The sequence below is a fragment of the Lissotriton helveticus genome, chromosome 1_1 (genome assembly GCF_964261635.1).
Source record: "Lissotriton helveticus chromosome 1_1, aLisHel1.1, whole genome shotgun sequence".
NCBI lineage: Eukaryota > Metazoa > Chordata > Amphibia > Caudata > Salamandridae > Lissotriton > Lissotriton helveticus.
In genome coordinates, this window is record NC_136057.1 from 907,503,722 (window position 1) to 907,531,032 (window position 27,311).

Sequence of the window (27,311 nt, forward strand, 5' to 3'; positions counted from 1 at the left end):
TTCTGCTGCCTCGACCTCAATGCCGCTTTTGCCTGCTTGCTGCTGAGTGCTCAGAGACTAGCAGAGGTCCAATGGCGCATTGGTGTGCGCAGGAAACAGCTATGGAAGTGCAAGGAGTATAAGGTGAATTCAGCTCATAGTGCTGCTGCAAAACTAAAGTCTTTGAACCACTATTGCTTATGAACAACCGCGGAAAAGCCAAATTGCTGCCAAACAACTGTTTATGGCGAGCAACCTACAATTGGTAACCTGCAGGCTTCAGCTTACAGCTACAGCAAAGACAGGGAAGCCTGCAAAGAGGCTGGCGTGATCCCCTGTAATTTGTATCACCTGAACGCTTGCAGACTATTCGCCGATGCAGTCACGATGCCTGCTAACTGCCTACTTACTAAAAGTAAGTAGTTAGCAACCACCCACCTGAGTGTGTCAGCCATGTTGATGCACAAATTCCAATGGCAGCACATGATCAGAAAGGTGCCCCTCAGCCTACATCCACGTCTCTGCAATGCCCTGCAGCCCCGACGGGCCAGATTAATTAGTTGTCACTAACATCATCAACCTTTTACTTCTCAAGGCACATATGCAGCCTGTGTGGGAGGTGTTTTGCTTTCCTTTCCTAGCCAAGCCCTCAGCACTGTTTGTGTGACACACAGTTGATGAGAGTTGGGGTCCTTGAGTCTGCAGCTGTGGTGCACCTCTTCACAAGCTCTTTTACGTAAATAAACTGGCAATTTGGCATCCATTTATCACAACGAGGATCTCCCCCGAAGTTATTGTCCTTCCATTTCTGGTGTTTTGAAGTAGTTTTAAGATCTTAGTTTCTCGTAGCTGAAATGTGTGTCATTTTTGATAGTTATATGTTTCCCTCCTCTTCATTGCTTGATTTTGCTCGCAAGAAAGTGTCACTCATGGTTGCTGAATGTCACTCATAAGTACACTGAAATTTTGAAAATGTCACACATTAGCAATCTGAAACCTTGGCAGCTATGCTGCGTGATCCGGAGTATTCACCAATTTTACAAAAGACTACTAAATAGGCAATCTTCTGTTTGAACACAGTCTGAAATATGCAAAGACATCTCACTGTGAGGCCGTCTCAATGTTGGATTTCAAAGCAACAAAACGTTAAATTAAAATACATCTTAACACTATCTTCTTTGACATTGTTTTAGTTCTTTGATGTAATAATGTTTACGTTTGCTTTAGCACAAGTCCTGATACTGGCTCACTCGAGTTTAGAGTTTTTCAATCTGTCAACTTTGTTTACGATTCTGTATTCTTCTCTTGTGTTCAAGTGCAAGTAAAAAAATGTCCTCACTTTGAATTGACTCCAAAGGAAAGACAGCAACATCTCTAACTCCAGCATATGTTCAAATTTAAAAGAGAAGTTTGTTTTAAGCATGGGCGGATCTAGCGGATCTCGCGTACGCGAAATTGCGGATTTACGGATTCGCAATCCGCGAAGATCCGCGAACTCTAGCGGATTTGCGGATTTTTCCGTTTTTTGTGTTGGCGCGTGTTCGCGCCGATTTTGGGACAAGTTCGCAATTGCAAACTTACTTTTCGGCTTGCAACGGCCGCGACTATGTTGTTTCTACGTCTGGTTTATCATCACAGGTTCACAGCACCCTCTGTTTCACCACTGCCACCCTCTGGGACACCCATGCCACCCTCTAGTACATCCTCACTGGCACCTATTAGGTTTATTTATCACTGTAGATTATGGTGGTTGAAAAAAGCAAGCACACCTGCCCTTCTTCAACTGCCATCAATTAATTTGTGTTTCATTAATGTGTCAGTAATTTTGAAAGTTCCAGTCTGGCTGGCACCTGCTTCCTTCCTTATCTGTAATTTGCTTTTTGTTGCAGTGAAATTTTTTTTTTACAGGACCTTTATGGTGCTATTCTATGAGCCTGCTGTTTGGGTCATAGCAGGGTCATAGAATAGTTGCAAACTCTGGAGGGGCCCATCAGGAAGCACTACCTTGAATGTTACTAATGTTAAGTTTGAACTTTTGCACCTGCTCATTGCTTTCATTTTAGCTAAAATCGTTTTTTTTGCAATTTCGCGCGTTTTTTGGGGCGCGAATCCGTGCGAGATCGATTTCGGAAGCCGCGAATACGTGCGAATACAAAATTGTTTTTGTTGCGACGTGTATGTTCGCGTGATCTTGCGCGTGTTCGCGAGGCGCTTCTAGCTATTCGTTTGCCAAGTTACCCTATCGGTCGTACACGGGCGCGGCCATCTTGTTGGCGTGACGTAATTCCGTTTCCGCCCGCTATGTGTAATCTCGCAAAGTGTGCTGCTCGCTAGTACAATTTCGCGCGTACTCGCAAGGAAAATCTCGCGCGAACTTACCCACGCGGTCGTGAACGGGCGCGGCCATCTTGTTTCTCATTCATTGCTATGGTTCTGGGCATGCTTTCTGTATCCTCTCTCAATCTCTGCCATCCTTTGCTTGTTTGAAGTTTTTTTGATCTAATTTTACTTATTATCTAACCCTCTATTTTTCTAGCTCTATATTTTTGTGTTTTCTGCAGCTTTTATTTACTTTTAAACTACTTTTTTAAACTCTTTTCTTTTCTTCTTCACTATTCTATTTCTTCTTTATCATTTAAGTTTATTTCTGCCCAGACCATGGTAAAGGGAGCCGGGAAGCACCCTGAGAAGGGGAAGGGTCCCGCACCCCGTGCCCGGCTCCCGTGCGGGCGTTTAAGGGGGGAGCAAGTGGTCCCGAGGGAGATCTTCAGCGCGGAGGAAGTGGCGGCACTGATCTTCCACGTCCAGCGCCGCCTCCCCAAGACGATCCTGGGAGGCGGCAAGATCGCGACCGGCTATGGCATCCGGGAGCGCCGCCAGCGGTGGGAGAAGGTGTGCCGGGCCATGTACAAGATCTCTGGGGTCCGGCGCACATATAACCAGGCCACCCACCGCTGGACCGATGTCATGGACCGGGAGCGGGACTTGCTGGACGCGCTCGGCGTAGAGGTCCCCGGGCTTGGTGAGTAGTAGTAGTAGTACATTTACTACTCTGTTTTATCCTGCTCTGTTATTTGCAAATCTTTGTTCTTTACCAAGAGCAATAATGCTGCCGATTACATTGAGGTAAATTATATTTCAAAATCTTCTATGCATTTCATTTTCAGGTGCACTGCTCTCCTTCTCAGTAGCCTTGCTTGCTACTATGCTTCTTTGTTTTGTATGTTGTGTTCAGAAGCATTTCATTGGCCTGAGAAATTATGTATGAGTGTACTGTAAAGAAAAGAACTGCGTAATGCTAGACAGTAAGGGTCATATTTTCAATTACCGGCGCATCCCTGCAAAGTAGCAGGGATGCGGCAGTAATTGTGTGCCATGCCACCACCACCCATTGGCCCAAAACGTCACAGAAGCCTTACGCATCTGTGCCGTAAAGGCAGCGCATTGCTGGAGTTGCGTGCCAACGATGGCGCAGCTCCAGCAATGCTCTGGGGTACCCTATCTCCCCAATGCTGCATCAAGCCGTACGTCGGCTTCAAGCGCGCAGGGTTTGAGTCATGCATCATTGTCCTAAAAATGACTGATTGACATCTTGTAGATTTCCCTCAGCCACTTTTAGGATTCGTTCCTGCGCAGGTACGCCCTCCCTTGCGCCGGAACGCCCCCTGATGGCGCAGGGCTTTACAACGTGATGCATCGCCCATATGCCCATATGTGTTTTTTTTTTAATATATACGCCGCACCAACACCATGGCGAGTCTTTTGTTCTGCCGCTGCGTCAGAAAAGGCACGCAACAATGGAGGAAAATCAGCCGCAACTTCCGCAAGGGACTTATAAATCAGCCCCAACAGACTGCAGTCCAGTCCTTCCTTTAGACAGTCACATGGCTATCAGAAGAAATAGTGGCGGTGGTGGCGGGTGGATTGATAGTTTGAGTATTCACTGATCTGCAAGCAGGATGGACTTTGTCTGTCACGTGTTGCGCACTGCTGCCTGCAGTGCCAGGCCTAGGCAAACCTCTTTAGTAGTCTGTTTATTGAGTTACATAGGAACTTTCTAAGTCAACGTTCCGCAAATCAGGCAATACGAATAACGTAGTATACCACATGAGATAGATCCCGTGGAATAGTTGTCTATCTATTTGCTATTTTTCCAAAATATGTTGTTATTGTTCTTTTGAAATGTTTGATTTGGTTGAAAAATCTCATCCATGTTTTCTGGTTTTTCTTTCTTTCATGTTGTACATCAGCTCCCCCCAAGGGCAAGAGGACACAGGAGGAGGGTGCTGAGGATGCAGGCCAGGATCGGGCAGGCGAGGGCTCCTTTGCTGGCCCCAGTAAGTTTACATTTTAATAAACAGTACATATTTTTTCCTAGCGTTCCTCATTCGATTTTTTCTAAATCGTCTTTGATCTTCTTGTAGACTGGATATAAATTCTTATCCTGCCTCGAATATGACTCCCTGTGGTATTACTAGACTATTCTTATTAGTCTGTCTGTGTAGCTAACTAAGATTGGACATTTGGCAATTCCATTGGACTCCCATTATATTCAGCAATACCTCTATGCACTGTCTCCTTACTGACTAGATAGTGTGGCAGAGTCATTCAGCTCCCGAAGTCACCGATTATAGATCCCCAATGATCTCTAGATTATCGTACGCAGGACAAGAGAGTAGTACTACGGAGTCACAGCACAGTCAAGAAGTGTCAGAGGCACTCATGCTTGCAAAAATTCCAAAACCTTTAGCTCATCCACTCTAGTCTAGAGGAACAAAAACCACAGAGTCTATTTAAGTGTAAAAGCTTTATTAAAAGTAAACACATTTATTAAAATCTACTTTGTCATAAAACTATTTAACTGTAAACGGAAAAGTGGTTAGTGCTGACGATTAATTGGACACATTTCTTGTGGTCGAGCCGAACTCTCACCTAGTTTGAACTTGATCCTGGTCGTGTTCTTAGGACTCAGGAGTCAAGCTTCTGTCTGTTAGGAGAAAAAGTGGTGCGTGTTAAAAATCAAAAGCAAGCATTCATCAGTTGTGCATAAAAGTGCAGCAAGACAACAGCCTTCCCTGGAAAATGGGACATTTTTACTATGGAGTAGACAGTCACAAATTATTACATTGTATTCTGTTTTTTTAACATTTCTCCTAGACCAAATATTATATAGTAGTGAGTGGTGTATTCTAACATTCTTAAATGTACTTTGTAGGTGTAACATCTGGTGACGGGGCCAGCGCGGAGGTGGCTGTGTTGGACTTGGACTCGGAGGCCTCTGGGGAGGAGGCGGCGTTAGAAGAGCTGGTGGCCGTTCCTGTGGGGGATCAAACGGTGGTGGCGGAAACAGGTAAGCTATATATTCCTTACTTATTGAGATTGAAGACTGCATAGTGTGCTTTCTGCACGGGTGTATTACAATTACAAATCAACCAGGTAGTAGCCTCCTCGAAATGTACTTCGACTTAGCTGTGAAGTTTTTGGTGAGAAGAATCCCAATAAGTTCTTAGACGAACGTGATGGATGGGATGAACGAAAAGCGAAAGAAGGGTGTAAGTAAGTGGGACGCGAACTTGTATGATGGCTGGCAAAGAAGAACGATATGTGTTTGCTTGGACCCAGAGGTGGCTGGGAAGGAAAGAATATGGTATGGTGCATGGCTGGGTCAATGATGAAGCAAGGATGGGTGGAAGGACAGCAGCCTGGGTGGGTGAAACAGAAACTGTATGTGTGCGTATACTTTGACTGAATGGATGCCTGGAGCATGGTATTCTCTGACTCTTACATAGCACATGTGTATCTAGAGAGAGTAGATGGTCGCCAGGTGAAGTAAGTGTTACCTTGAAGAGCATGTACCACCGCACCCGCACGTCCGTCCCAGTGCAGGGAAGGCAAGGAAAAGAAATTGTAAATGTGTCCAATACTACCATGAATAGTAGCAGTACTTTGTATTGCGTTTGCATTCACAGCATATATCTGGTTATTACGGTGGACACTCCGTACCTCTCTTAATAACTTTAGTTTACTTGTAGTACGTCATTCATGTGTGGGTGTATCACTGTTCACTCAATATTAAGCAAAGCACCTAAAGTCATCTCATCTGTCATTAAATACGTCCCATGTGAAGTGATAGATAATCAAATTAGTTAGCTTCTTCAGTTTCCTTTTCTAGTACTCATTTGCACTGTAGGGTGAAAGGTAAATTAATTAAGCAGTAGCCCTTGTAACAGAGTATTCTCAGTGCCACCCGTAATAGAAAAGTAATAGCTTCACCACCTGCATGTACTGGACCGGTACAGTAACGCAAGTCTGTCTCCATCATCATGGTGTGCAACTTTTTTTCTCGGGTGCAACTTCACTGTGCTGTGTCCATGTCATTCTGCCGGCTTGCATAAGATAACGTACCCATTTCCCTAAACAAGAGAGAAGAAGAAGAATAAGACTGGTGTACTGTCATAGTCGACTGTAATGGAAGTCCATAGTGGTCGTAGAATTAGTTCATTAAACTACCACTACTGTTAGAGCAAGGATGCAGAAGTGGGAGGTTACATAGATACTGTCCTCAATAGTTATGTACTGTGCTTTCAATTTGCTACTTGTACTCTGTGACCCAACTTTCGGCTCAATCACTTTGTGTTATTAATAAGGAGCATTGGTTACAGACTATGTCTTTCTTTCTTCATATAGTTGCTCCTTCCAAATCAACAACAAGGAGGGAGCAGGCTAGATTGGCCCGGCAACGGAGGCTGGAGGCCACAGTCGCCGAGTATCGGCGGCTGGTGGCCCTGGAGGAGGAGGAGGACACGCAGTCGAGCGGGGCAACATCTTCGACTGTGACCACTGCATCCTCCTCCGTGACTAAGCCAGCGGGACCGAGCCGGGCTAAGAAAGCCGACCGCCACCGCCAAGCAACCGAAATACCAGCTGCCCCCCACAGGAGCTGCAAGGAACGCCAACGCCGCCTACGAGTCCGCATGTCCAACCTGGAGCAGGAGGTCCTGAGGTATAAGACCTTGGTTAAGGGCCTCCGCTCCGAGCTTGCCACCCTCCGCAAGGAGTATGATGCCCATGCCGCATCATGCACCAGCACCAGCACCCTCCAGTAGTGGAGTGTCCCTTGCCCTTTTTTTATAGACTTTTGGGGGGTGGGATTTGGGAGTTGGGATCGTTTTGGGACGTTTCAGAGACAATCGTTGGGGTTAGGGTGGGTGAGGGAGATTATTTTGTTAGGGATAAATAAATATATTTTTCAACTTTATCTGACCATACCTGTTTTTTACTGCTTTTCAGTCTGGTGGGTGGGGGGCGGGGGTGTAACAGTAACTTTGTTTTCCTGAACAGTCGTAGGACTTTAGTAGTACAACCGTCAATCTCTTGTCTACTCCGAAATAATACTCCATTATACTACCTCCCACCAAACGCTTATCTTACCTGTAATTTGTGTTAGAAATTAGGGCTAGGCCCAGGGCTGGCTCCAGGTGAAATGGGGATTAACGTTGTCATTCCTGGGCGGGTGACATTTCCTCATTGCGGTGGTACTAGTGGTGTGACACAGTGGCAGTTGCATGCCTATGGAAAAAAAGAAAACGAAACCTTGTTTGTACTCCTTACTGTAGCATTACAACGGTTACGGTACGATCGAGAAAATAGCAGGTGACAGTACACTAGAACAGTGCCATAATGTAGCCTAACAAATGGTAAAGTATTGCAAGTATAACTAGTACTTGCGTTGAATTTATTTGACATTGGCTACTACTACTAGAAGATATAGTACTGAAGCTGAGTAAGTCTAGAAGATATCCTCGTATTCCTTCACCAGCCTGTTGCTGCTATCACCTTATCCTCCCCAGCAAGTGTGTGGAATTATTGATGTCATTTTAGTCAGACATCAAGCAAAACAACACAGCCCGGGGGAAGAGGGTTAGGGTTTGTAAAATGGATGGGAATGGGGGTTTCTTTTTGGGTAGGTTTTGTTGAGAGAAGAAAAAAAAAGCAGAGCATGGACAAACAATAATTGAAGATACAGAGTTTACAGACAATCTTTGGTTACAAACTAAAGGTAAGCACATGCAGTCACACTCATAGAATAAAAGACAACAATGGATACTGTATCTGTATTGCGTATGTTGTTGGAGTTGTCCTGTTGAAATTGGTAAGTAAGTTGCATGCAGCAAACAATTCCTCTTATTGGCGGCACTCCTCCATTCCAGCTGACGCTTCGTCCATCAATGTGGTGGTGACCACTGACAGAAGAGACACCCTGTCCACTGCCTGCCTGGCGGATGTTGACTGAAACCCGGCCTGTAATTATTGAACGGAAAACAGGAAGTGCTATTACAATACCACTGATAAATAAATAAAAGGTATGTACGCTGTGTGGTTCAAAAAGTGACACTTTGATTTCCCTAATAGACAGTACAATATTTTTTAAATTGCGTGCTCTGTCTGAGTCACCTTTTTAAGGATCAATAAGTATGGCCAAAATATTATAGCGGATCTTTCCCCTCAAGGTGGGTGTACTACTGTGTTTTAGAACAAAATTTGACCTTCCCAGCAATGCTCCCACCAAGACCCTTACTAAAGCCAGTCGCAAAAATGTAGAAGAACCCAATCATATCTCCAAAAACGATGCCTAGCAGAAAAATGGTTACAAAACGTACTTTGAAAGTAACAGTAGACCCAAATACAGACCGTGGATTGTATTCAAACCACTTGCCTGCAAGCAAAAGTATCCATAGCCAGCATCGCTCCAACAGTGCTCTACAACAACAGAACCGCGTTGCAATAGAACCCCCCTAAACACATGCAATCCTGCTGCTAGGGCTAACCCTAACGAACCCTAACTTACAAAAAGTGCCAAAACTGGTGTTTCCTTATGGATTTTGTCCAACAAATTTCTAGCCGGTATTAGACCTTCCCAGGAATGCCCCAGGCAAGACCCGCCAACCCACCCGCAAAAAAACACCCGACACAACACCACCAAACAGCGAAAAAGCTAAATCTCATACTTACAATGTCTCTCGGCCTTCGGTCCAAACGCGGCGCTGTGCAGCTAGGTCGTCATCATCATCAATCATCATAACTCCTGTTTTCCACCACGGATTTCCTGAAAAGCAAATGCAATCAAGATTAGACTGTCGCAGCAGTGCTTCGACAGAGACCCCGGCCGCAACCCACCCACGAACAGCAGGAAGCCCCCCAAAACGCTACATTGAGCAAGATGTCTGAAGAAATGGCAAAAAAAAGGCTTTTCCTTAAGGATTTTGTCCAAAACACTTCTATCCGGCATTAGACCTTCCCAGGAATGCCCCAGCCAAGACCCGCCAACCCACCCGCAAAAAAACACGCGACAACACCCCCAAACAGCGAAAAAGCTAAATCTCATACTTACAATATCTCTCGGCCTTCGGTCCAAAGTAACGCGCTGTGCAGCTAGGTCATCATCAATCATCATAACTCCTGTTTTCCACCACGGATTTCCTGAAAAGCAAATGCAATCAAGATTAGACTGTCGCAGCAGTGCTTCGACAGAGACCCCGGCCGCAACCCACCCACGAACAGCAGGAAGCCCCCCAAAACGCTACATTGAGCAAGATGTCTGAAGAAATGGCAAAAAAAAGGCTGTTCCTTATGGATTTTGTCCAAAACACTTGTATCCGGTATTAGACCTTCCCAGGAATGCCCCAGGCAAGACCCGCCAACCCACCCGCAAAAAAACACCCGACACAACACCCCCAAACAGCGGAAAAGCTAAATCTCATACTTACAATGTCTCTCGGCCTTCGGTCCAAACGCGGCGCTGTGCAGCTAGGTCGTCATCATCATCAATCATCATAACTCCTGTTTTCCACCACGGATTTCCTGAAAAGCAAATGCAATCAAGATTAGACTGTCGCAGCAGTGCTTCGACAGACACCAAAAATTACACACAAACCCCCGGAACCCCGCCAAAGAGCACCTCAAAGGCAAGCAAGTCAGCAAAAACGGCAAGAAATTTCCACCTCATATTTGGTCCAAAACACTTTTGTCCATTATTAGAGCTTCACAGCAATGGGCCCAAAACCGTCAACTCACCCGCAAAGAAGTACAACACCCCCACAAGTGCTGAGTCTTTCTTCATTGTGCGTAATCCAGCACTCTGCTTGGAGGGAAATCGCAGTCTGGAGGAGGAGGATAGAGGAGCATGTTCTTCAGAACTTGTGAACCTGAGGAATGTAGACTGCGGCACCTTCAAATCAATAAGCAAACAAGTGAAGACAGTTCTGATGATGGTCTTGTTTTTGGGATTAGGTGATTAAAGTTTGAATTAAATTAACTGTGCAAAACAAAGAAAGAGAGACACAAAGCACACAGGAATAAAAGTGAATAAGGACGAAAAAGAAAGTTCTTGATTGATTGTCTCATTTTCAGGGCTCGGTGTCAGGGAATAAGAACAAGATTTCGTCATCATACTCTGCGAATTCAGGCTGGATGAGGTCAGTGGCACCGAACAGAGAAAAAATCCCCTCATCTACGTTGCTGTCCTCCTCGTCTTCATGCGGCGTGCTTTCTCGTACTTTGTAATCTGGTGGTATGAGGTGCTGATTCATCTTGATCATTGTCAGCCGCTCCACATTTTTGGGCGAGAGGCGGCTCCGTTTGGGAGTTACAATGCCACCAGCAGCACTGAAAACACGTTCAGAAGACACACTTGCGAGTGGGCAAGACAAATAGTTTATAGCCAGGTTGTAGAGCTGTGGCCACAATTGTTTTTTGCCATGCCAATACTGCAATGGCTCCTCATTAAGAAAGACCACTGTTGAGTCATTCAGATAGTCCTGCACCATCGACTCAAGGTCATCAACTGTTCCTCCACTTTGCTTACTTTTTGCTGTGCCTGTGACATTTTTTCGAGAACCATACCCCATCAAACTTAGCCAATCCTCCTCCCCAGCCACTGTTAGTGTTGTCATTGTGTGTGGTGCAGATGATCCAGTTGCCGGTGTCTTTAACGGCTGAGAGGTCACTTGTGCCCCAGCCACAGGTGCAGAAGTGGATTCTTGTGACTGCGGATGGCCTGCTGATGCTGATGCTGATGTACTGGCTTCTCCTTCAATAACCTGCCGTTCTTTTTCAAACCTCTTGGCTGACCAGGCTAACCAATGTTTGTACTTTTGAACATCTGCATCAGCGAAAGGAAAGAATGCGTTGTCTGCCAGCGCCTTTTTGTAGCGTGGATCCAGAATAGTAGCACAAATGTAATGCTGATCTGAGTTGATGTTTTTAAGACGTTCATCACCACGTAGGCGATGTAATAATTTCTCAGACAAAATGAAATGGGTTTTTTTTTTTTCATCTTTTTGAAACTCAGAAGAAACCGCCATCAGTTGGTGCTCCAGTATGCACAACAATGGGATAGCTTTTCCCAAATTACAGTCCTCCTGGCTGACTGCACGCGTGAAGAACTCAAAAGGACGAAGCATGTCTGTCAGGCTTTTAACTATGGCCCATTGCGCCTTACTCATCCGCAGGTCCTCCTTCTGAGATGTAGCCTCTGTCAAGAAATAGTGATCGAGTACCGTATACTGCTCATACAGACGCTCAAGCATGTAGAAGGTTGAGTTCCAACGTGTTGCCACCTCCTGGATGAGTGCTTTCACTGGCATTCCACGTTCAAGTAGCAGTCTCCGCAGATGCTTCCGGGCCTTAAAAGAATGGCTGAAATGGTTGCACATTTTGCGGCAGGTGGCCATTACCTCGAACGCTGGACTCTCTTTATCACTCAAGAATTTTTGAACTACCAGGTTGATACAGTGCGCCAAACACGGCACTCTAACATGGTCACCCTTCAACATGGCCTTAACTACATTGGCGCCATTATCCGTGGAAACATAACCAATCTTGCGTTTTAGGGGGGATAGCATTGTCAAGACCTTTTTGTCAAACTCTTCCAAAAGGTTTTCTGCTGTGTGACTTTTCTCCAAGCCAAACATGGCTAGTGTTGCATGTTTCCGAGCAGCTTTGAAAACTTGGTCCGGGTCAACACCTGCGTTTAGCTTTGCTATAACACCTGAAAAAGAGACCCAGTGTGCAGTGATGCACATGTAATCATCGCCTGGGCCACTGGTCCACATGTCTGTTGTCAGATGTATTGTGTGAACAGCACTCTTCTGCAAAGCTGCCCCAATCGCCTGCAGCACATCTTCATGTAGTGCTGGAACCGCAACTCTGGCAAAATAGAACCGGCTCGGAACCTTCCATTTAGGGCAGAGCGTTGCCACTAATTCAAGAAAACCTACCGCTTCTACAAAAGAAAAAGGTAGAAGGTCCACAGCTAGCATTTTAGCCAGCTTAGTGTTATACAGACGCGTCAGTGGGTGGTTGCGTTCATATGGCACGTCTGAAGTAAGCATTGTTCTAATGTTGCCCTGGACCAAGCATTTACGGGCTGATAATGACTTCGTTGACCCAATTTTGCTCGCTGGTGAACTTTTGTGCGTTGGTGTCTCACTCGCTCCAACACTCTTAGTGTGCCTCACATTGGGTGTGCTGCTGACAGGGGTACTGGGTGTAAGGGAAGTGTTTGACACGTCTTCTTCCTGCTCGTCATCATCAGATGAAACATCAACGTTTCCTTGAATTTGGCCTTTCTTGATCGCATCTAGGTGCGCAAACCATTTGACAGTGTGCTGTCTCCTAAGATGACCTCTCTGGCCTCCGGTACCATAGTTGGTACCTGGCTTACCACGACTAACTGCTTGCTTACAAATGGTACAAATGGCAAACTTTGGATTTTTTGGACAAACAGTAAAGAAGTCCCAAACTGGGGACTTGAAGTGTCTGTGGGACATGGAGGAGGCGGCGATACTGGTGGTGGTGGTCATGAAGCTAATGCCAGATGAAGTGGAGGATGTGGATTGCCCAACTTTTGTACGTTTTGCACTTTCACCGCCACTAATTAAGGTCGAGATTGACGGAGGTCTCTTCTTGCCAGAAAGAAATATGGAAGCGGGACGAGTTGGTGTACTACTTAACTCCAATGATTGTGGTGTTTCCACTGCCTCCTCATCGACAACATCATCATCACGCTCAGCAGCTCTTCGGGCTAGGGTCAAAATGTCTGTTTGCTGCATGCCCGCTGGGGCTGCAGTGACCTTTATGATGACTGGGTCGTCGTTGGCAGAGTCTTCATCAGCAGCAGTATCCGCCACTTCTTGTTGAGACTCATCACACTCCATAACTCTGAGACTTTGGACGAGCTTCCTTTTACGCTTAACTACCTTTGTTTGTTCCCAAGTTTGATCCGTATCATCAGAAGGAGGTGTGCTTGAAGAGGATGTAGACACCACCCTTGATCTCTTCCTTGCTAGGGGTGTGGAAGACAATGAAGGATCATCAGGAGGAGTGGCTTCCTCAAATGATACCTCGCCTTGATTGTCGATTTCCTGATGTGCCCCTACTTCGGGAGGAACAACTATTGTGGGCACTTGTTGTGACCCTCCATGCACCTCTGCTTGCGCATCTCCTTGCGCTGCCTCTCCTTCCACATGTACTTGGGCTTGTACTTGCACATGTGATTGTTGTTGCGGCTGTGGTTGTTCAACACTCGTCAGATGAGCTACAACAACCTGTGTTGATTGAGGGACATTGCTGCTGCTTTCTTGCGATGAGCCAACATCACTGGTCGATGGTGATTGAAGAAGTATACTGGCTGCCTCTGCAGCACTCAAGGGCTTGGACTTAAGTTGGCGTGGTGGTGGTGGTGGCACTGAGCCCAATGGAGCGGGGGTGCTGCTGCCAGCTTGGTCCCCAGCAGATCCCGCTGCAGCTGCTGCAGGCATACTTTTTTTTTTACTCCCAAAAAAAGGGGCGGGCGGCACACCAGTGTCCTTGGTAACTTGCTTCTTCTGCTCCTTACTGGCACCTTTCTTGCTAGAGGAGCTACGGGTTACTTTTTTTGGGGCCATCTTCTTCAGAGCAGGTCAGCAGGCAGCAGTTGCACGAGTTGCAGAGGGTTCTGTGTCCAGAGTGACGTGACGTCGCGTGACGTTATGCTGCACACACCGCTGCAGGACTTCTTCCTGGCACTGGTGGTTCTATTGAGTCTTCTTGTGCACCTAAAAGCAATGGAAGACAGAGGAACATCAGTTCAGTTATACACCCCAAAAAATCGACAAAACACAGAAAAATGAGCACAATCCCATGCCATCCATGATGTTTACATTGAAGACACCCCACAGAAAGACTAGGGACATGCAAGTATGCAACACTCACTACCCCTGGGCATAAGGGATGAAAAGTAGGCAAAATAAGTGCAGGCCTCAGACACTGCCTCTCCTCAAAATGGCCCCCTTACACCCCAAGCACATGTTGCCTGTACCAGCCAGCACTCAAGATGGCCACCACCACCACCCACATGGCCAGTCCACATCAACAGTACACCCCCAAAAAACAGAAAAACAGCCAGAAATCACCACAATCCAATGCCATCCATGATGTTTACATCAAAGAGAGTGAGACCACACCACAGGCACACTCAGTCCATGCACCACCACCACCCCTGGGCAAGCAAAAGGCCACACCAGCAGCCCCCCAAAAACGACAAAAAACAATAAAATAAGCACAATCCCAGCCCATCCATGGCCTCAATTATGTTTAAATTCAAGAAGACACCCCACAGAAAGACTAGGCCCATGCAACACTCACCACCCCTGGGCAAAGGGCCACACCAGCAGGCCCAAAAAAACGACAAAAAACAATAAAATCTGCACAATCCCAGCCCATCCATGGCCTCAATGGTGTTTAAATTCAAGAAGACACCCCACAGAAAGACTAGGCCCATGCAACACTCACCACCCCTGGGCAAAGGGCCACACCAGCAGGCCCAAAAAAACGACAAAAAACAATAAAATCTGCACAATCCCAGCCCATCCATGGCCTCAATGGTGTTTAAATTCAAGAAGACACCCCTCAGAAACACTAGGCACATGCAACACTCACTACCCCTGGGCATAAGGGATGAAAAGTAGGCAAAATAAGTGCAGGCCTCAGACACTGCCTCTCCTCAAAATGGCCCCCTTACACCCCAAGCACATGTTGCCTGTACCAGCCAGCACTCAAGATGGCCACCACCACCACCCACATGGCCAGTCCACATCAACAGTACACCCCCAAAAAACAGAAAAACAGCCAGAAATCACCACAATCCAATGCCATCCATGATGTTTACATCAAAGAGAGTGAGACCACACCACAGGCACACTCAGTCCATGCACCACCACCACCCCTGGGCAAGCAAAAGGCCACACCAGCAGCCCCCCAAAAACGACAAAAAACAATAAAATAAGCACAATCCCAACCCATCCATGGCCTCAATTATGTTTAAATTCAAGAAGACACCCCACAGAAAGACTAGGCCCATGCAACACTCACCACCCCTGGGCAAAGGGCCACACCAGCAGGCCCAGAAAAACGACTAAAAACAATAAAATCTGCACAATCCCAGCCCATCCATGGCCTCAATGGTGTTTAAATTCAAGAAGACACCCCTCAGAAACACTAGGCCCATGCAACACTCACTACCCCTGGGCATAAGGGATGAAAAGTAGGCAAAATAAGTGCAGGCCTCAGACACTGCCTCTCCTCAAAATGGCCCCCTTACACCCCAAGCACATGTTGCCTGTACCAGCCAGCACTCAAGATGGCCACCACCACCACCCACATGGCCAGTCCACATCAACAGTACACCCCCAAAAAACAGAAAAACAGCCAGAAATCACCACAATCCAATGCCATCCATGATGTTTACATCAAAGAGAGTGAGACCACACCACAGGCACACTCAGTCCATGCACCACCACCACCCCTGGGCAAGCAAAAGGCCACACCAGCAGCCCCCCAAAAACGACAAAAAACAATAAAATTAGCACAATCCCAGCCCATCCATGGCCTCAATTATGTTTAAATTCAAGAAGACACCCCACAGAAAGACTAGGCCCATGCAACACTCACCACCCCTGGGCAAAGGGCCACACCAGCAGGCCCAAAAAAACGACAAAAACCAATAAAATCTGCACAATCCCAGCCCATCCATGGCCTCAATGGTGTTTAAATTCAAGAAGACACCCCACAGAAAGACTAGGCCCATGCAACACTCACCACCCCTGGGCAAAGGGCCACACCAGCAGGCCCAAAAAAACGACAAAAAACAATAAAATCTGCACAATCCCAGCCCATCCATGGCCTCAATGGTGTTTAAATTCAAGAAGACACCCCTCAGAAACACTAGGCCCATGCAACACTCACTACCCCTGGGCATAAGGGATGAAAAGTAGGCAAAATAAGTGCAGGCCTCAGACACTGCCTCTCCTCAAAATGGCCCCCTTACACCCCAAGCACATGTTGCCTGTACCAGCCAGCACTCAAGATGGCCACCACCACCACCCACATGGCCAGACCACATCAACAGTACACCCCCAAAAAACAGAAAAACAGCCAGAAATCACCACAATCCAATGCCATCCATGATGTTTACATCAAAGAGAGTGAGACCACACCACAGGCACACTCAGTCCATGCACCACCACCACCCCTGGGCAAGCAAAAGGCCACACCAGCAGCCCCCCAAAAACGACAAAAAACAATAAAATAAGCACAATCCCAGCCCATCCATGGCCTCAATTATGTTTAAATTCAAGAAGACACCCCACAGAAAGACTAGGCCCATGCAACACTCACCACCCCTGGGCAAAGGGCCACACCAGCAGGCCCAAAAAAACGACAAAAAACAATAAAATCTGCACAATCCCAGCCCATCCATGGCCTCAATGGTGTTTAAATTCAACAAAACAGTTGTATCATGCACCCATAACCAACCCTGGTCCTACTGGATACTGTGGCTACCCACAATATAATTTATTTAATTTTCTGAAAAAGTTCCAAAATTGTACTTGCAGCAACTGTAATGCCCCAAACAAACTTACTTGTGAAAGTTGATTTCTAATCCAAAAGTGATCCAAAGACAGTCAAAAAGGCCTCAAATCCAAATATCCAGCAGCACCCACAAAAAGTAATCCTTCCAGCTCCAGATCCAAATGAAAGTGACCAGGAGATGGACAAAGCACTGGGAGGAGCCTGCTGGACAGGAACAGGAAGTTGGAGACTGTGGGGCACTTCCTTCCTCCCCCCCCCCCAAAATGGACTCCTTGCAAAAAAAAAGGCCATGCAAATGTCAACCTGAGGAGTGATTCTGATAAAAATCATAATTTTCTGAAGGTTTATCCTGTTTGCTGGTGATTTTCTTGTGCGAAATTGCAAAATCTCTATTTCGCAAGTGCGAGATTGTTCCTTTCCGCCGCAACTACGTGTTCGCAATTGCGAACTCTCGCGAGGTGTGCTGTGCAAGGTGGCAAGCCGCGAGTACGTATTCGCGGGCGACAAACTCCCGCGGGAACACGCAGCAAGATCTAAAATGGCGCGTCACTCGCAAAGAAAAACAACTCGGCAAACGCTAAAATGACGGAAAGTGAACGCCGTGCACCACGCCGCGCGCCGCAACCAAGCAAAAAATCCGCCGCGAGCGGATTCACGGATTTTCGACAAATTCGCGAGAGTTCGCGGATTGCGAATTTGCCGAAAATCCGAAAAATCCGCGATCGGAGCGGATTTTACGCCCATGCTTAGTTTGTTTAGAGTTGTGTGTTTTTCCACTAGTAAAGCCTAAACTCATCTTTTGCTCTATCGTACTCACTTGAACCATTATAGACAATATTTATAAAATATGATATTCTTCAGAGATAGAGATATGAAGCAAAAGGAGGACACAAAGTATGAAAAAAGCAGAGAGTGAACTCAATAAATATGCAGGAAAGTCTCTATGTTACTAGGTAAACATGTATAAGCACATAAGCAATAGGCATGCTAAAAGAAGCACCTTTCGTTCCCACCAACTCACGTTTAGGAGGTGTTCATATTTTTGCCTACAAGAAAACTTGTATGGGGTAGCCTAGCTCCACTGTAGCCTTCGAAATTAATTCACAGTGCACCCATTGCTTTTTAGCAGAATTACGGTAGACCCCTTTTAGCTACCATAGCCCATTTTGTGCTGCTTCCTATCGCTGCACGTGACCTACTGGCAAGGGTTTAGCTGAGGGAGGTCCAGAGTCAAAGAGTCCAACAACGGAATCCACAGACCTAGGTGCACTGGGCAGACAATCCGCCAGCTCGCTCCACCCAGAGCATGACAGAAGCCCAGGCAGGCACGAGCCACGAGACGATTTAGTCATCAACCTTAGCAGCAGGATTTTGAACACAGATGAGCAAGCCCTCCTAAACAAAGGATTAGGCTTTGTACCATCCTATCGTGGTGATACTTTTGAGATCAGACAGGAGCTTGCCCAGTTTTTTTGCAAGATTTGTCTCAATTGTTTCTTTAAAGGCAGGACTTTGGAGGTCACTGATGAGGTGGACACTAATACTAGTCTAAGAAACAAATCAACGTTCAATCCTCTTGCCAATCAGGTTCCTGCTCAGGTCCTTACTTTTGAAAAGGCGGTGACCTCACAAGTCACAAACATCTGTGCTAGTAACAACAGGCAGTTTCAGAATCTCACAAAGAAAGAGCGACAGGCCATGTTCTCTTTGGCATCTGATGACACCATAACGATAAAACCCACTAACAAAGGGGGAGCAATCGTTATAATGGACACCTCTTCTTACCGAACGGAATGCTTGAGGCAATTGGAAGACACGTGTTTTTACACAGTATTAAGAGAAGACCCCACTAAGAGGCTTAAACAGGAGATCAAGATTATGGTGGAAGAAGCACGCTCCAACTGCTGGATCACTGCTAATGAAGCTAACTTTTTGATTAAAGTTCATCCCATTGTTCCTTATTTTTACGCACTTCCTAAAGTGCACAAGACCCAAAGACCTCCTCCAGGCTGTCCAATTGTCTCGGGGTTAGGGTCTCTATTTGAACCACTTTCCACCTTTGTGGACCATTTCTTGAGGCCTCTGGTAGTAGAGATGCCTACCTATCTGAAGGACACTAAGGATGTGTTGAGGTTAGTGGATGATATCAACTTCGACACCTCAAGTGATTTCCTCGTCTCCTTCAACGTGAAATCCTTATATACATGCATTCCTCAGGATGAGACTCTCTCTACAATTGAAACGCTCTTGCTTAAAAGAGCCTCAGACTCAATCACCCCGGTCTCTTTTATTATCAATTGTGCCAGAATAGCCATGAAAGAAAACTTTTTCAAGTTTGAAGATCGATTTTTTCTCCAGGTGTCAGGTACCTTCATGGGGAGCGTTTTCGCCCCCAGTTTGGCGAATCTGTATGATCACACTTTTGAACAACAGCACATTTTCAGGATCGATAACCCTTATTACTGACTTTAAGAGATAGTTGAATAGTCGAAATAAATATCTAAACTTCACCTGTGAGTACAGTACGACTCAATTGCCATTCTTAGATGTCATGATTTCTGCTTTGGATGACTGCCTAAGTACTGAGCTATATAAAAAACCAATGGCTAGGAACTCTCTTCTCTTTTATGAGAGTTTTCATCCTCAAGCTCTACGGAACAATTTGCCATATGGGCAATTTCTGCGTATCAAGAGGAATTGTTCATCCACTACCAAGTACCAAGAACATGCTAAGAATTTAGTAGTCCAATTGCAAGCTACACACTACCCTAAGAGACTTGTGAAAAGGTCCTTGAAGCGTGCAGCCAACAACAACCGGGCAGCTCTCTTGGAACCTTGTGCTCCTAAAGAAAGATCAGACAGATTGACATGTGCCCACACGTTTTGCAGTTTTTCCAATAAAATCAAGAAGAGCATTTTGTCAAATTGGAAAATCCTAAATATTAGTGAACCTGCACTACCTCGTCCACTCTTTGCTTTCAGACGCAGCACCAGTAATAAAGACTGGTTAATACACACACGCCCACATGTGGACAAGATAAATCTGCAAGACACCCTGTGGGGTTTACCTCCTGTACAGGGGCATTTTCCCTGCGGGTCTTGCACTGCGTGCCCACACACAACCCATACTACAGAGATTGATAACGGATCACTCAGACCTTGGGTACTGAAGAGCCACACGAACTGTAACAGTGATAATCTGATCTACCTAATTACTTGTCCCTGCACTCTTCGTTATGTGGGTATGACCACACGTAGAGTCAATACCCGCATCCTCGAATACAAGAGCACCATCAGGTGCAGAAAGGCTTCTACCAAACTGACCAGTCATTTCCTTACAGCACATCACAACCCACAAGACCTTAGGTGGACGGTACTTGAAAGACCGTTTATTCCATCACACTTCACTGACCTTACCACTGCAGGCACGACATGCTCTCCCGCAACTTAATGCATTTTGTTTTTGCAGAACAGCACGGCAAGCTTGGACTTTGACAATGGCAGCCTCGCGACATTTCTTTTGTTGTGCATGCTATGGAAAACATTTTCGTTTTACCAAGCGCTTAATTTTTATTAGCAATGGCAGCCGCGCATGATATTTTAAAAATGCATAGCCCGTCCAGCTTTCAACTTTTCATTTATCAAGTATGTTAAGCCTGTATTTCTTTTCGTCTGAGTAAGCGAGCCGTTATTTTCAAAACATGAGCCTAGCCTGCCTCCAGTGAAAGGTGCAGCTCACCAAACTCTATTTTTTCATTATTTTATGCATTTAGTAAGCAGCGCTGCACAGGCGGCGGGGTGCCCTGCTTACGAAAAACTTAAAAGATTGAAAAAATAGAGTTTGGTGAGCTGCGCTTTTCTTTTCTTTGGCGTTGCTTGCTAAACTCTGTCTCTGGTTTTGAGCTCCCTTCTCCCAACCAACCACCACAAGGACTATTTGCTGCAGCTAGATTGAATCTAACCCAAAGTCAAAACAACGGTCAGTCTTACATTTGCAACTTGCCGGCTGTCATTTTCGCATCAAACAAAAAGGCCATTTTCTTAAGCTGCAACCCATTACCCCATGTTTCTGTTAAACATAGCTAGACATCACACAAGGCTGCTTGGGAGGGGCTAGTACTTGCGATTGCGATTAGAAATATACGAACTATTACAGTCCCGGTAGCTGGTATGACTAACATAAAATTATACGCCGATGATATTGCCCTGTTCTTAGATTCCAACCCCCTAAGTCAAGCAAAAATTAAAAAAATATTTTCCGACTTTCAAAAACTAGGGGGGTATAAAATGAATGTTAACAAGACGGAAATTATTTTATTAAACTGCACTGTAGACACTTTAATACCAGAATTTAGGCAAATTTATAATCCTATGCCGAAGAGATATTTGGGAATATTTATTTCAGACAACTTAGACGAGTTGTTCTCACTTAATTATTCACCATTACTAAAAAAGGTTGAGTCCCTTTTAGAACGCTGGAATCTATTACCCCTGTCCATAATGGGCCGAACAGCACTGATACGCATGTCAATCCTACCTCTTTTCAATTTCTTATTTAATGCAGCACCCTGTGTTATTCAGGTCTCCTTTTTTAAAAAGATAGATTCCCTAATATCTTAATTTCTTTGGGCCAAAAAGTCTCCTAGACTCGCACTTAGCACTTTATATCTTACATTTGCACAAGGAGGGTTATCCCTTCCAAACATAAGGGAATACTATTTTGCGTCTTTTGCACACCATAGTTTTAGGTTTTTCTTTTTAGACACGAATGAGGCAGACAATTTTTTTATGAAGAAGATGTTGCTAGACGTAAAGATAATCGATCCGATTAGAGTTACTAAAGATCCCAAAAAAATCCGCTACAAGTCCCTCCAATGGATTTTTAGACAGAAAACCCAGTTTCTGAAATCCCATTCCATTCCTAGGATAAGTAACACAACTGACTTGAACAACTTTAACCTAGGTGAAGAGGGTTGTATGGACAGGAAAACAATAAACCTCTGGAAAGAAAATGGTTTTGATAAAATAGATGACTTCCTGGCCGGTAACAGTTGGAAGACATGGGATCAAATTGCCACCCAGGTGAGCCATTCTCATTCCTTTCTGAAATGGTTCTTTTTTATGTTGAATCCAATACTCAGAGAGCTGGATATAAGAAATCTTTACTTTAAGGAAAATATCTCTACATCACTGAATAATAAAACTCAAAAAAAGATGAGTATTTGGATCAAAACACTAAGAGAGGACAAGAAGCAGGAATCCTCAAATAAGATTATCGAGAGGTGGAAAAAAAGGGAGGATATTGAAATCAATCAACAAATTTGGGATAAAATAAACAAATTTATTAAAACAATTTTCCGCGGCGCTAATTTTAAACGCATGCAATTTTATAATAAATGATTGATTTACAGAACTCCCTCCTCTCCACAATATCTTTCCTATAGTTGACGATAAATGTTTCCGATGTGAGGAAAAAGGGACCTGGAAACACATTGTCTGGGAATGTCCTAAGATCCAACCGCTATGGAGGGAAATTGAAAAATACCTCTCCTCTGAGCTCCAAGCTCCTATAATATTCGATGATCTAGGCTGCTCAGCGATCAACACCAAATATGACAAAAAAAAATTCATAGATTCTCTAATAGCTAAATCACTCATATTGCAGTTCTGGAAAACCAACCAAGTACCGACCTTTCAGGCATGGAAGGCTAAATTAACACGAACACAGGGCAGGGAAAGAAAATATGCGCTTAGATCAGGGGCGCTCAAAAAATATGAAAAGTTCTGGAGTGTTTTTGAACTGTAAAAGATATCTTCATAATCACTAGTCTGCCTATATGCACTTTTAAGCACTTCTGCACTTTATAATTACTTTTTGCACTTTATAATTATGTAATGGACACTTGATTGCTGATTATTTATGTATAACCATATGCCATGTATCGTACTAAAGCTTTTTACCAATATATTCTGTAATGTTGATCTTGTTTTTATGAACTCTCAATAAAAATAATAATAAAAAAAATTTAAAAAAAAGAAAAGGCTTGTCTACCCGGCCCCCTGCCTACAATCTCAGCAACATCTGCAGCCCGGCCCACCTCACTGGATTCGTAAGCTCTTCCTGCTGGCTCAGCCTGGCAATCACTTACGGTTACCATACGTGTGTACAGCAGAGGCGAGCGCTCAACAAACTTAAGTGCTGCAATGGGGGTAGTGTCAAAGTGGGGGATGGGGGAAAATATGTGGCTAAAAAAGAGAAAATATTTGTATTGTGTCACTATTTTTGTTGGCTTTGACGTTCAGGTATAAAATAATGTTACACACTTAAAATGAAAGATCATTGCAAGTTAAAGTAATCAGTAGGAAATGCACGATTACACACCATAATTGAGTGGTTGCCACAAAATGTGCAAACAGATATACTGTCTCTAATCAAGTGGGTTAGTGGTCTTCCATTACTGTCATTAAACTATGAAATGTCACACATAAGCAGTCTGAAAAACGTGCCAGCTATGCAGACATGTTATAGAAATAAATGTTAGTAAGAGGTAAATCAGTGTAACCTCTCTCCTGAATGCACACTTCAGCCTGTCTAATAATAACGTGAATTCCGTTGCCTCATTTACAGAGAGTATTTATGATTCAAACTGCATTGTGCAGCTCGGATATTTCTGCCAGACAGAAGAGCACACGTAAACATGTCCTGCAGCACATGTGCGAACAAGATGCCCTCCAATCTCATACAGACTTCCTTTCATTAGAGAAGTTAGGGCTAGGGCTGCAATTAGATTATTCCTGAGTGCCACAACAAGGTGCTTCGGAGCACATCAGTAGTCCTCAGAGGACTAGATCCCCTAAAAAAAAGGACTGTGCACCTCTGCTCCAGCCCGCAACAGTTGTTATAGAAATGACACTATGGAGCTCATTTATGAAAAGTGGCATATCGTTGGGCAAAAACAGCGATGCAATACCTTTCTTAGCGCCATACTTGTGGCATCCTGGCTAAGCTGTATTTACACTACAGCGCCTCATGGTGCCAGGATTTTACAGATACATCAGGAATCCGGACATATATGGTGGCGCCATATTGACGCATTGCTGGAGTGTGTCGGATAACTGATGGAACTCCAGCAATGTGTCATTACACATGGGCGAGTCCCATGTGAAAAGCCCTGTGTCACTTATGCCTGCTTGAAGAAGGCATTAGGATTGTGACTTGGTCGAAGGAGTGGTGCAGTGAAATCTCATCATTTTATTCTTCACTGCTGTGGCAGCATGAGGGAGGGGCTGATCTGCTGACAGAGCAGGGGAGGAGTGGTGGGCACACTAAAGTGAGCTTAATGCTTTGACCACCCCTCTTCGGGCCGGCCAAACAGTCATGTGCACTTTAGCATGTTCTCCATGCAGGTTGCATTACAGCCTTCATGGAGAATATGGCCAGGCCCCCAGTCCCCGTGTGAGCAGCGAACCACAGTGCTGCATTGTAGAGTTGTTTTTGCTTTAGGGGAGCCTGGCTGCTGCCTGTTCGGCGAAGGAGAAACAGCGCGGGCAGAGTGGCAAGAAGGTAAGGGAATTTTTCAATTTTTTTTTTACAATTATGCCTCCTTACCCCCTCATCCCCCCCCCCCCCCGCCCCCGCCCCACCACCCCAGATCCGGGCTGGTCATTTTGTAAAAAGAGCGCAGTATGGAACATTGATTACTCTGTTGCAGTGTCACTGAAAATTGATGCAACTGCAGTGCATGACCTTCATAAAAAAGGCACTGTGCACCAAGTCCAAGCATTGCTAGCCAAAGGCACAGTTGCAATTCACTACCACTCACACACAAGAGAAATGTACCAAACACCTCATTAGAATGGGCTGCAGGCCCCAGTTAGATGGAGCGGCCAATCAGAACACAGTTCGTTTTCACAGGACAACAAGTAGAAGAGGGAGAGCAAACTATCCATCCTTGCTTTTCATTAATATAGACTTTGAAATGAAATCCATACCATATTGATGTAAGCAGCTCAGGAGTCTTAAGGGGTACAAGCAGCATAAACATTGACATCAGAGATCTTGAGATGTTTACTCACTTATTTGTTGATTTCAGTGTGGGCCTGGGCTCCAGAGTGATGTGCAGCAAAAACTTAAGGACTTAAGAACAATAACAAAGACCACAGAAGATCAATGTGGCTACAAAAGTACATCAGGCGGACTTCAAGCTATCTTTGTACAATGCAGGGAATGTAAATACATTTAAAAACAGAGTATTACCTGAACCATGTTTTTCGGGGGGATGATTGATAACACAGTGGTAAGGAGGTGTATGTTATTGCTATCCCCTGGAGACAGTTTGTCCCATCAAAATTGATACACAATGTCTTAGTTTCTTTGCGGTCAGGTGGCAGAGAAATCTCTAGGTGTGTGCTGTTAATTTTGCTGATCACATTTATTCTGAAAAAAATAGAAAATAAAATTTAGTTATAAAGTTTATCCGTTTCTTCAGTATGCTGTTCTTCTAAAAGAAGGGCAATGCTCTTTTAAGCCAGAAATTGGTGACACTAACCAATAACAACGTCAAATAACAAACATCTGATCTTTAAAAAAAATAATGCATCTTTTATCCTTCCCTTCATTTTTTAAAACTTAGCCAGAAATAAGCATCTTATTTTTTGCTGATGTTTGTGTGCTGATGAGTCTGTGAGTGAATGATTGTCTGCTGTGTCATTTCTTTTAGTATTAAGAGCAACCATGTGTCAGTGTTATAGGAGAGATTACTTTACCCATTTTGGATTAATTTATTTGAAGTCTCTCAATTAAGGCAAGTCCAAGAGTCGCAAAGCATTGCTCTTAACAATTCTTGTTCAAAATGATGAATACGGAGGTAAATTACAGACAAAGAAGGCACAAAAAACTAGTCATGTCCACATATACATCCAAACTTTGTGCCCACCTCCGTGGGTCAAGCGGCTACAAGACCAAATGAAAGCCAACGTTTTAAACAAATTTAAGCGGCAACTTGCATTAATGAATATTTGAACATCGCTTAATCTATCAATGTCCTGGTGATTGGATCACTGTTGTATCAATCCATGTCACTAAGTTATTTTGCAAGTGTTATATGACATTCCATAAAATAATCCAGTTGCTTCAAGCATTCTTACAATGATTCTTAAGTCGTCCTATCAGAGGACAGCCAATGTATTTCCTTCTGCTAGAGGGAACTTCCACAGGGCCAATGCGTTCTATTTTATGCTAATCAGGTCTTTATCCATTCTTGTATCCACATTGTAAAGAACCCATTATTTTTTTCATGGCAAGGTAAGTAAATTTCGTGGTTTTTTCCATAAAGTGTTTTTTTCTGTTGTTAGCATCACAAGAAATTTAGCTCCATTTTTTAGCATGAAATGTGATGGTCTGGACCGAAATTTAATGAGGTTTCATTCGGACAAAAGTCATATTGTGGGAACAAGGGAAAAAGCGGGAAACCTAACATAAGTTTGCATCACATGTCATTTTGCGCTATTTTTTTGGCACTAAATGTGTCCTCGCATCCATATTACATGTGAAGTACCAGGCCAACATTTCACATAATGTGTTATTACGCTAAACTTTGGGGCATTTTGTGTAAATTACACATTGTAAATTGTATGTGTTTTGCCCGCGCTTAAGTTAAAGTACATTGCAATAATAATTGCAATGCAGAATCGTCGCTCCTTATCAGGGCCGAACTGGGAACCAAAATCGGCCCTGGTAGACTGCTCAGTCGGCCCCCTGTGGAGTAGGAGGGGTGCCGCCGAGCTGTTTGCTAGGGCTGGTTTCGGCTGATTTTGTTACAGGGGGCTGATATTGCCGCCCCGGTACCAAAAACGACCCGCAGAGTCCCAAAACTGGCCCCCACCCGGGCGGCCTACCAGGGAAACACCCGGTGCCCGCTACAGCCAGTCCGGCCCTGCTCCTAGGTCAGAGGTCAAAAAGATCTCCTTCAATTTGATAGCAGAGATTTCTAATGTTTTTTCATTTTGGCTTCAAAAAAGTTCAAAAATAGTTTAACAGGATATAGGGATGGAAATCCTCATGTGGCAAAGTTATCTGTGTCACTGTTCTTCTATTTCACCTTTAGTTATATGGCATCTGATTTTCTCCCCAGTGAACTGTATAGTCTGTGAGTCCAACGGCGGGGCTTAATATTTAGACAATGTTCTGCTGCAGAACTCCGTGCTGGCTAGAGGTGCATGCCAAGCATACCCTAACTCATATCCAAGTGTAACTATTGCCAAACTAGGGGTTTGAGGCAGCTAAGTGGTCTTGATTAAAGCTTTTTTTTACCTCAACCAGTCACTGGTAAGGCAGTCCATTGGTACTCCTCGGGTGTGTGTGTGTGTTATTTTTGTTGTCTCCTGTTAGTGTGATTGTTTGAGTGTTGTTGGCAGTTTGC

General features: G+C 44.7%; 1 protein-coding gene across 1 annotated transcript in view; it reads right to left on the reverse strand.

Annotated features, from left to right (window-relative positions):
• The window catches only part of PLXNC1 (plexin C1), a 510,673-nt gene that overhangs the window by 161,432 nt on the left and 321,930 nt on the right, over nt 1–27,311 (reverse strand). The window contains exon 11 of the mRNA XM_078676006.1: nt 25,148–25,327. Within this exon, the coding sequence (XP_078532132.1) occupies nt 25,148–25,327 (180 nt within the window). The remainder of the gene's footprint in view (nt 1–25,147; nt 25,328–27,311) is intronic.